The sequence below is a fragment of the Micropterus dolomieu genome, linkage group LG11 (genome assembly GCF_021292245.1).
Source record: "Micropterus dolomieu isolate WLL.071019.BEF.003 ecotype Adirondacks linkage group LG11, ASM2129224v1, whole genome shotgun sequence".
Classification (NCBI taxonomy): domain Eukaryota; kingdom Metazoa; phylum Chordata; class Actinopteri; order Centrarchiformes; family Centrarchidae; genus Micropterus; species Micropterus dolomieu.
The window spans coordinates 10,982,079-10,993,790 of NC_060160.1; the positions used below are offsets into that span (position 1 = coordinate 10,982,079).

General features: G+C 43.3%; 1 protein-coding gene across 1 annotated transcript in view; it reads left to right on the forward strand.

The window, feature by feature from the left end:
* Positions 1-335: 335 nt before the first annotated feature.
* Positions 336-11,712, forward strand: part of hs6st1a (heparan sulfate 6-O-sulfotransferase 1a) — a 35,330-nt gene continuing 23,953 nt past the window's right edge. The window contains exon 1 of the mRNA XM_046063069.1: positions 336-415. Coding sequence (XP_045919025.1) covers positions 369-415 — 47 coding nt within the window. The 5' untranslated portion in view covers positions 336-368. The remainder of the gene's footprint in view (positions 416-11,712) is intronic.

Sequence of the window (11,712 nt, forward strand, 5' to 3'; positions counted from 1 at the left end):
AGCAGCAAGCACACTTCTTCTTCTCCTTTGTCTATTTCTTCAGTTTTTACTTTAACTAACCAGAAACACAATAACAGCAGCAGCCAGAACAATCTAGCTTCCATCACCACTACGCCAGCCAGAGTCTGCTGCTCTCCTTCTCAGGCTGGCAACCAGAACACAGACACACAGATATATAATTGTCTCAGCATGTGGAGTTGGTAAAAGAACTGTCGATGATGGGAGCCGTGGAGAGTTGGGGGGATGCTGGACTCTCTTCCACGGATATTTTGTCAGAAGCTCCCTTTCGTCCCTCTTTTTTATGCTTAATTTTTCTCTCTCTCCTTGTTCTGTACCTGCTGTACACCGGTAGGGAAACAGAAGAAAGGATGACCCAGATAGGAAGAACGAATGTGGAGGAACAAAGGGCGCTGAGGTAAAAAGCGCAGAAAAAGTGGGTTTGGGGGGAGGGGGGGGGGTGGAGTTGAGAAATTTACTAGCGACACCTGCTTCATGTCAGCACTCTGTTGAAACAGACACATTCTTTCCTCTCCCTCGTATCTCTCCTCAATCTGTCTTCTCTTCTGTGTTTTCCTCATTTCATTTTTCCCCCCACCGCTCGTGAAACGAAAGGACGAGGGAATAGGAGGGGACAGATAAGAACATGTCATACAGGGAGGGAGCAAAGCAGCGTCCCATGTGTGCCTGTTTGTCTGTGTGTGTGTGTGTGTGTGAGAGAGTGAGAGGATGCACTTGTCTGTGAGAAAGCGTGTGTGTTTGAAGAGGGATTCTCAAACAGCATTATTAACTCATCTGAGTCGCCTCCCATTCTCAGACAATACTCACACACGTGCGCACGCACATACGCACACAGGCCCACACTTAAACACAGAAAGAGGTGCAGTGTGTGTTGACAGCTCCCCAGGCTCCTATCCTGGAAAGGCGAGACGGGAGAGCAGCGGAGCATGCTGGGATAGTAGAGGACCCGGACATTCATCTCCGAGCCCCCCAGCTCAGTTAATACTTAATGTCCCAGCACACACAGACACACTCACACACAGTCACCATACAGCAATTGCTGTATGCAGACTTGCACAGTCATAAACACACATGTGCACACTCATACACAAAGACACACACATCTACACACTCACTGTATATAAAATATTCAGGAATCCATGAAATAATGATGAACATTGATGGAATGAAACTTGCTAATTTAACTTGGTTGCTCTCTTTCCTTTGTTAGAGTAAGACAACAGACAGTGGAGACTTGGATGCACAAACACACACTCACGCATTCACTTACTCACACACAATGTCACATAATTAATTACAGCAGGAGAACAGAAGTGACAGCTTATGGGCGCCACTGGGACGGTTTCTGAACCAAAGTTCTTATTTTTTTCACAGCATCTGTCCTATCTGACTTGAAGCATGCTGTAGTAGAGTGTGTGTGTGTGTGTGTGTGTGTGTGTGTGTGTGTGTGCGTACATGTTCACTTGGTACATATGATAGTAGTGCATTTGAATTTTACAGTGGTTTGATTGTAAGTGTATATACATGTGGCGTGTAAGTAGGGCAGCTGTCGTGTTTCCTTCAATGCAACAGCTTCAGCAGTGAGTGGGATGTGCAGCAGTATTGCTGTGAAGATTAATAATGCTGGCTGCTGTTGGTTACATTGAGATAGAAGTTTAGTAATCAGTTAATTAAATCAGCTAATTAAATCAGTATTTGGAGGCGAGCATGTTTTTCACATTTTGCTTTTCTGAATGGTGGCAAAACTGGGAGGGAGATGGAGAGAGAGCGCAAGGAACTAAACGAGAGGCAGAGAGGAAATATGAGGGCCTGTTGAAAGCTGAACGTCTTAAACGATAAGGGCACAGAACAACAGATCTGTGTCTGGGACAGTCAGGGTGTCTGCACGTGTCTCTGCATGTGTGTTTGTTGAATGGAGGTCATGAGCGTGTGTGGTCATGAGTATTTATGTGTAAGCGCATATGCTCGCTCATGCACATGTGCGCATTTTGAAAGAGCATTATTAACTCGTCTGGATTTTGTTCTGTCGCTCTCATGTGCATTCACTCGTGTGTGTGTGTGTGTGTGTGTGTGTGTGTGTGTGTGTGTGTGTTTTTAACTTAAACAGTTTCCAACAGCAACAGCCTTGCATTCCCCAAGTGGCAAATTTTAACTGTGTGTAGTGCACATTTTCCACTGATGTCAGCATTTGGACGCAGAATCACCTTATAGTGAAAGTTGTTACACTGAAATGCTTTCCCTTGTAACAACCAGCATTAATGCTGTGTCATCCAGCCCTGATTGTGCTCTATGCTGCGCTAGGCTGTCAGATAGCAGCAGAGGGGAAATGAAAAGTTTCCTCTTGTATTCACTGATATGCAATTACTTAAGCAGCAAGACTTGAATTACACTGAACTTCACATTTATAGCTGTTTTCAAAACAGAGCTTTACAAAACAAAGGAAGAAGGAAAGCCATTAATTAAAAGAAAAAATAATGATATATATATATAAATATTTACTAAGTTAGTAAAGTTTATATCAGCATTACTTGGTGGTTCTTTTTATCTGTGACTCAGGGCTGTTTGTTGAGGTAACAGGCTTGGACATTACTGAGAGCTAGGGTTCAAATTAAATTACATCTGCAGTAGAAAGGCATTTGTTTGAGCATCTGCCTCTTTGTGTATATGTGACAGTTTGTGCAAGCTTATGTGCGTGAGCGTTTTTTTATGTGTGTGCATGTGACATTGATCACTTCTCTTCCACTGGCGCTCTAAAAGCGGGGGGGATCCCCCGCTGCTTGGCAGATTGGCACTCCAAATCTCGGTTTGTGTCACCCTTTAATCTGTCCCCCGTGTCGCACCATAATCCCTCCCCTGCCAACCTGCGCTGACAGGTGGAGGTTGCAATGGGGTGTCCTTGACCTCCGCTGCATGGTGGGCTGGCGTGGGACTGGATCAGACTGGATCAGACCTGACTCACTCTGTGCTTGCGTGTGTCTGGGAGCCGGAAAGAGCGACAGGTATCAGAGAGGTTTTGGGGGATTTTTAGTTTTCCAAAAGCGAGTGCAGTGAATCTCACCACACCTTATTTGATATCCAAACATTTTCAGGCGTGTGGTTTCAAGTGATTCCAGTCTCTTTAGCTGTAGGGAACTTGAACAAAATGAAAGCTAGGTTGAATTTGTCCTTATTAACCTGGTACAAGTTTGTATTTAAGTGACAGTCTGCAGTGGATTTCACATTTTAAAATTGTCTCATTGTTCAAAATATAGACTTGTTGTAAAATACAGCTTGAAATCCAGTGCCATCCTGGCTAACACACGTCCAGAATAAGAAAACATATATTTATAAGTGTGTAAGGTGCAGTCGTGTTTTTACAGGACTCTTTCCTGGCAGAGACTTCAGTCTGCCTGCAAATGTCAGTCAATTGACTGTAAGCAGAGTAACGTAATGCAGCAGTCATCTGAAAACACTCAGCCCAAGCACAGTGAAGTAACAATAACACAGCCACACTGACAAAACCAAATTAAGATTTCATGTTTACCCTTACAGACCGTCTCGCTAAGACAAGTCTGTGGGACCTTTTTTCATACTATATGAACATGAATTGGTTTCCCCCTTAAGGTTGGGAAATGAGCCCAGATTTTTTTCATTTATGCTGACTGTATTCCGATACCAGCAGGTGTAGGGGAACATAGATGATTAGCCCATACTCAGAATCTGAGTACCCTGCAGGTCAGAAGAGAGAAATCAATTTGTTGAAGGTCTTATATATGTAACCAAAAGACATAATCATATTGAGTGTTTCCTAATGTAAGATACAAATGTCAAATAGCAGAAAGAGTGGAAAAAAGAATGGCTAGAATGGAGTTATATTAACAAATTCTACGGCACAGAATTGTGTTTCAGTCAAGTTTCTGATCAGCTTCTTATAAAGAACTCCTGCTAATTGTATGCTCCAGCCTAACCTTGGCACAGCATGAAATGTGATTACCCTTTTCCCTGCTCCCAAGAATGACCAGAGTTTATTATCACATATGACAATGAAAATCAACAAATTCTCACATTAGAAAGCTGAGACTAGGCTAATAGGTATGTGCTTAAAAAGGATTCATTGATTATCAAAATAGTTGCCAATTAAAGGGGAACTGCGGCAATCTGTTTACAAGCCTTGAGCTTACCAGACCTCGGTACCCCACTCCTCATCTCTGCTCTGAGAGATGAGGAGTGACTACATTAGCCGTTACTAGCATAACACACCCTTATCTTTGACTGAACTATCGATGGTTGCGTTGCATTGTGGGTAACTGAGGCATCAGGTTTTGACAAGGAAGAGGAATGTGAAATAAAAATTAGAAAGGATATCTCCAATATGATAGTCCACTGTGAGTCTGACAGTGTTTTAGTGCAATGTTAAATTGTTAGAGTACTCTTTTAATTTTCTATTTATTGAGTCAATAAACAATATTTTCAGCTGCATCTCGTAGTACTTCTGATAAAGCTTTGTATTGGCTACTTCTGTATAACAAATTACCCTTATTGGTCAGTCTATGTACATTAAACTTTAATTACAATGTGTAAAACGGGTTAATAAATACAGACATGTCAAATCCAAAAGGTACCCAATAAAGCATAAGAGCCCACAATTATAATAAATGGGAAAACTGTCTTTCAGCTGTAAGGCCTGTGGTCATATTCCTCCAGGAAATCAAACCTGGCGGGTAGGTGCCATTGTGCAAGGCACCCTCAGATAGGTATCACACATCACAAAAATCTTATGTTAAGGCCTTCAGCTATATCTGCCATCCTCAGAGAATGATGCATAATGTATGCTGGTGGCTCAAAAGCTTCAGGCTGCCTGATAGTTTAGAGCATTTGAAATGTCTCCTGGAGGAGTGATTAGTAAAGTAGTCACCCAGTACAGACAAGTGAGCCTAAGTTCTCAGACTAAATGTCTGCTGTTAAGGCTGAGGTGTCCTTGTAGCTCAGTGGATTTAAATTTGAATCGTGTCACTCCCCTCTCCATTCCCCAACTGAATCCTTGCTGACCCTCTCAGCTGTATTCCAGTAAAGCGCAACTATCTTAACAAAATTAATCTTTGAACAGCTATTTCTTAATTTCCATTCGCCAGTATGTCCGTGTCTTCTTTAATACTGTTCATTAACTTTTTTAAGACAAGATAAGGATTCAATTTATTGTGTTTTATTCAAATTTAGGGGATTTTTGGGCTTATCCTGTCCTTATATATGAGCTGAACAGACTAGGCGTGGGGAAGTTGCGGACTTAAGTCTGACACAAACCAGGACTCTCTTATCGGTTATGGTCTTTCTATCTAAGCCATAGTATTTATTATGTCTATCTATTGTTGGGTTTCTCAATATTCTTTGTACACACACTCAGACACAAATGCTCTTTGGCCTCTTTGCACCACGCAGTGCAAACAAAACCCTGAACCCTGCCTTAAAGCTAAATTTGGGACTGCTCTGTGTCACCACAGTCAATGCAGGAATCTCTGTAAAATCCGTTATGCTCATCATCATCACCGAAGCCCCCTGGTGCCTAGAAGATGCTATACATCAGTCCCCCATCTATTTTCCAGCTGGCCTTTTTCTTCTACAGACCGGTTCCAGTCCAGTGGCTATGGATCTGTAGAGTTGAAGTCAATAGCATCCTGTAATTTTGTGTCTGTGGTCACGTTTTCTTTTTAACCATGCAGTCAAGTGTCCACCATATAGACCTCAAGCTATCACATGTGAGGAGAAATCAATTCCATCTCTGGGAGATTGTTCTCTGTGAGACACAGACTGTACTCCATACTGTTAGCAATAATTTGATCCTGAAAGCATTAGGTACAAAGTCAAAGTCAGAAGTGACTCTACGATCAACGATTCTAGACTAAATAACGATTCAATATGCAAATGTAAATGCTCCGTACTTGTATAGCGCCTTTCTAGTCTTTTCGACCACTCAAAGCGCTTTTACAGTACATCTGCATTCACCAGTCACACACATTCATACACTGAGCCTAAGTGCTCAAACGGAAACTAACATTCACACACATTCATACACTGGCGGAACAGCCGCCAGAGGCAAATCGGGGTTCAGTATCTTGCCCAAGGACACTTCGACACACAACCAGGGGGAGCCAGGGATTGAACCGCCAACCTTCCGATTAACGGCCAACCCGCTCTACCTCCTGAGCCACAGCCGCCCAATGTCCAATGTCAATATCAATTTAATTAAAACGCATTGAAAGATAAATTGTATTGATTAATAAGCAAGTACTGCCTGGTAATCTTTCAGAAAATGTATCAGCCTTTTGCTTTAGGTGATGAAGCACACTTGGCACTTCTTGACAAAAAAAATAATGATATTAAAAGTTCCCCCGCAGTTTGGACGGTGCTCTGTACCATTCTGAATATGCATTTGATTTGACACTATCAGTCAAAATGAAAACCTAACTAGTATGTGTGTGAGTGAGAGGATGCACTTGTCTGTGAGAAAGCGTGTGTGTTTGAAGAGGGATTCTCAAACAGCATTATTAACTCATCTGGGTTTTGCATGAGTCGCCTCCCATTCTCAGATAATACTCACACGCACGCACACAGGCACACACTTAAATAAGCCTAACTTATTGAGAAAACAATCTCACCCTAAGGTCCATTCAGAAGCTGTTCTGCAGCTTCCAACTATAGGAGTGGATGCTTTTCTCTGGTATGGTTCCTTATTTATTGCTTTACTTTATGTATTTTGTGCACCTGAGCAAATGAGTTTCATCATTGGGATAGTTAAGTGTGTGAAATGATCAAAAGTTCCATAATAACTATATGGGCCTTGAGGTGACATTGTTTTGTAAGTTTAAGAACTTTGAACCTAAAATGGTAGCAAGAGAAACTAATACCTGATTCCTGCAGGTGTCATTGCATCAGTCAAAAAAGTAATACTGTACGTACGATATGAAGTGGTATGGTCTGATATTTGACACAAGCTCGGCTAGAGTTTGTTTCAAATTAACGTTTGTGTATGGCTTTGATCTGTCGGTTGAACATCTTTATTTCTTGTATTTTCTCTTTTATGCTGCTGCCAAGTGCTGATTGAACATGGACGGAATGAAACAGATTAGAAATCTACAGTAGAATTCTAATTCTCTTCTTCTAATGGCCTACAGTAGAGTCAGAGTAATGTGAAAAGGATTAACACTGGGATGAATGCACGAGAGGAGGGAGAGAGCCTGAGATTACAATGAGAGCTTTGTTTCTCCAACTATCGAGCTGAGGTTTCTGCAAGGATCCATTATTCTTGCTTTGATGCGGCTGTCTCAATAAAAAGTGGTTGGAGGCGATGCATTGTTTTAACAGCAAAGGGGGATATCGCTGCAGTGCTATTCAGCATAATTTAGCCTGCCCTCCCTCCTTCCCATCCCACACCTCTCAACTCACTCCCTGCCTGCTTCGTTGTGACTCTGTGCAATTACCTGCGGTGCTAAATCAGAGTTTGACAGCAGTGGCTAAGTATGGAGCTTCAGGCCCAACTTCACCTTATCAAAATTTCCGGGGGTTTGCCAAGCAGAAACCTCTCCAAAAGGGATGGAGGACCCTGATAAACGCCCCGGTTTCCCAGGATGACGGTTGTTGAGGGCACCGTTTGTCAGTTATATGGGCTGGTTGTCAAGGAGCAGATTGTCAGAGACCAGGGAAGTCGGGGACAATTAGAAGATGGGTGATTTATGGTGCGTGACAAAAAATCTGAGCCGCTGCCGTGTTTGGTGGGTGTCGGTATGTCTTGAGCGCCACCTTCCTCAGCCGTGCATGCTTGTGTGTGCATGCAGTCGGACAAGTTGATATGTCAAGAATGTGACTGATATTTCTGGCTTGGCGCTTGCAACATCATTTCCCATCGCTCACTCAGCACAGATGTTCCCGATCTCTCTCACACACACACACATACATAATGGGCAGTACTTAGTGGAACATGGTAGATGCCTCTATTAGATAGCCACAAATCCCTGCAGAGGTAGAGAAAAGAGATGGAGTGAGCGATGGATGAGGAATGAACAGAGGAGGATGAACAATGACCCCTGTGCTGCAGAGAGGGAGGGAGGGATGGAGGAATCGTGCCTTGCCTCTGGTAAGTCTCACAGCACACATTCTGCGCATTTCTGGATCTAGCTTCAGAGATTTTTAGTGGAAGTGGAGGGGGAGAGGTGCACACAGCAGGGGCGAGTGGGGGTTTTGAGGGGAGGGGTTTTGGAGCGGGTGATGAATGCTGGCGGAATGCGCCAGGAATGTCAGATGGAGCTTTTTAGAGGCGGCCTGCTCAACGAGGGCAGATGTGGCCCCAGGGGAAATCACAGGATCATCATTCTACTACTGCATACCTTTTTTTCTTTCCAGCACACACAGTACAAAGATCCACACACACATTCTAGTGGCATATTCTCCACTGAAACTTTAAGGGAGAATCTAACCCCCCTCCCCGCTGGGAAGCGGTGGCTACCTCCAACCTTTACAGATGGTTTTATTTACTTTTAACAAGGATTTATGTTGGCGAGTTTGAAGCTCCTGTCAGCTGCTGGTGGTATCCTGGAGGTTAAATGCTGCGAAATAAACTACAGGGTTGGTAAAATACCTATGTTACAGCAGTATCTCTTTGGTAGATGTTCTCAACGCAAAACCATGTCTGACCTCTACAGAAGTCTATATTTTACTCCTCCAATCCCTTCTATTTCTTCCTCATCCCTCTGTCCCACCATCACTCCCCTGGGGACAGGTTTGTGAACTCATGGGGTCACTGTCCAAAGCATTGTGTAGGCAGACTGGCCGCGCTGTCAGGCAAGACGATGCGGCGTAGGCTAGATGAACAGACGAGTCCTGCAGGCTTTTGGGTGATTAGCTTTCCCCACGTGTCTCGAGGTCGATCTTTTTTCAGCAGTTAATAACGTTTCCTAACGTTACTCTGGGATGAACCAGTGTGGGTGGATTAACAGATAATAGGCAGTGGGAAGACATGGGAAAAAGACACAGTGAGCTTTCAGCATGGTGACCCAGTGTGGGAGGTATGCAAGCAGGCTCTGATAAGGGCCCGACTACTAACTGTTCTCCGGTTGTTACTGAATGTTAATCAGGAGGAGCAGAAGACAATGTTGGCTGTTTTTTCTTATTACCTCTATTGAGCTCTTCCCTGCCTATCCATCTCTTGTCCTCTCTGCTCATCCTGTTTTCCTCTAGTCGCTTTCCCTTTCTTCTTCGTTGCGGACTTAGCAGAGGTAGCTGTTACAAGGCTTGGCAGATTTAGCATTAAAATGAGGGAAAGCACTTGGCTCCTCAACATGGACATGTTTCTGTGCGTGCGTGTGCGTGCGTGTGCGTGCGTGTGCGTGCGTGCGTGTGCGTGTGTGTGTGTGTGTGTGTGTGTGTTGAGCGCTCAGTTGACTCCCACCATATGGAGGAGCTTCGTTTGCATAGTGTATTGTTCCCCTGGCACATGGTCCCTTGTGAGATTTAGCCATAATATACTCTGTCTGTCTGTAGTGACCAGAACATGAACAGATACACTCTAACTCTGACCTTTTAGACACAATCAGCCATTCTCAAGCACAGTCTAACCTCTTTTTCTTCCCTCCTGTACCCCCTACCAGAGCATCTGATCCAAGGATTTGTTTGGGATTGTCTTGGATTCAGCCTGACTCTCTTTAGCTGTGTGTATATGTGCGTGTGTGTGTCTGTATGTGCACGCACAGGCGCTAGTCAGTACGTGTTTCTTCTGTGCACATGAATTTATTTACAAAACAGTCTTTGATATCGTCCAGAGAGACAGAATCATATTTTGTTACCCCTTGTTGAGGGTAGGATGTGCTGCATCTCTCTCTCACACACTCTCTCACACACTCTCACACACTCTCTCTCTCTCACACACACACACACACACACACACACACACACACACACACACACACACACACACACACACACACACACACACACACACACACACTATTAGTTGTAGACATTCCATTGACTGACATCCGCTCCAAAGCCCAAGAGTAAATCATTATGACTGACAATTAGTCATACTCTATGGTGTAATACAGTCTTTAACTCTTTAAAGCTCAATCTAGTTTAATATAACTTGGGTATCATTTGCGATCACTGCACTCATCAGAGTAATTGCTAAGATGTGGGTGCTCGTTTGCATTGCTACAACAAAGTCTGACATGGCAAGAAACCAGCGAGGCTAGGATAGATGATCTAATTTAAGTAAGCGTACCCAAAATGTCAATAATAAATCCCCATTGCGCAGAAAAACTACAGCAAAAACAGCAGGTCAAAGTTGAACCAGTAAATCAGTCTGGCTGTGCCCCATTGCTTTTGCAGACATGCTTCTTGTTACATAGCAGGAAACCCCGCTTAAATGGAGTGCCACAGGTATGACGTTGAATCTCAGTAGCCCTTTTTCACAGCAGAGAGTTTGGATTGTTGTAGCAGGGAAATTACATTACATTTGGGTGAGCCACATCCATGATCCTGGTGTTGTGCATGGCGGCCCACATGTCGTGAATTACTTGGACAACTGAGCCATTGTTAACTAAATTTGTTTTAGCTGTGCTTTTCATGTATAGAAAAGTGAAAATGTCTTCCACTGGGGGGGAAAAAAAAGGTCTGTTAGCAGATAATCAAACAGCAGGTGGTGAAAACAAGACCTTTATAATGAACCAGAAGTATTCTTTCTACTTGTTTTTCAAATGTTCCTACCGGCCTTTTAGCATTTTTTTCAGAAGCTTTGCACAAATTTTGACGTCCATTACCTCAGACAAACACATGCTACACCCTATTTCAGTCCCCTGTATTCACCTGATCTTGTTCCTTTCTTAAAAACAACTTTTTATTTCTGTTCAGAGAATTAGTGTATCATACATGCCCATAAAAGTGAACATTTATTTACCCAATTTTAATATTTCTTGCCTCTCTGGAGCTTTGACCCTTGGCCTCTGTTTACTTTCATTTTACTGAATAATCAAACGGATTCTATCCCGCTTGGTTGGTGAGGATAAACACGTCAGCTGTGATGTATATGTTCTTTCCATTAGCCTTTCACTTGCTATTTTTTCCATTGCTTCCATTGGGTGAAAAATCAGAAAGCTTGAGCTCAGTTTGTGCTGGAAGAACAGCAGCCCTTATGCCAGTTCAAGGCAAATGAGCAGATTTCATGCCAAATCCAACCAGGTGGCACAAATTGTAAAAGGCACTGTAGATGCCGATAGAGGCTGCCAGGCTCAAAATTAATTTAGCACTGATTTATTGATGTTAAAATGCTCCAAATACAGGCATTTAAATTTTATTCTGCTTTTGAATTCTGACTAAATCATTGTGGGTGGGGCCTTCAGCTAAATGCTTAATAGTTCCTGACAACATGAGTGGTTACTGAAGCTGACACACACATGCACCCTGCATGTACCCTGTGCCCTGCTGTGTTGAATGTCGGGGTGCCAACGCTTGGTAAGATTCTATCCCGCTTGGTTGGCGAGGAGCGTTGCCAGACCAACAGCTGCTCCGACTTCACATTCCCCCGCATGTGATCCCAGATTGGAAACTCAGGGGAAAGTCTGCCTGGGACAGACACACACAGTGAAATAAACACATGTACTTAGATGTGTGTGTGTGTGTGTGTGTGTGTATATATATGTATGTGTGTGTGTGTGTGTGTGTGTATATATA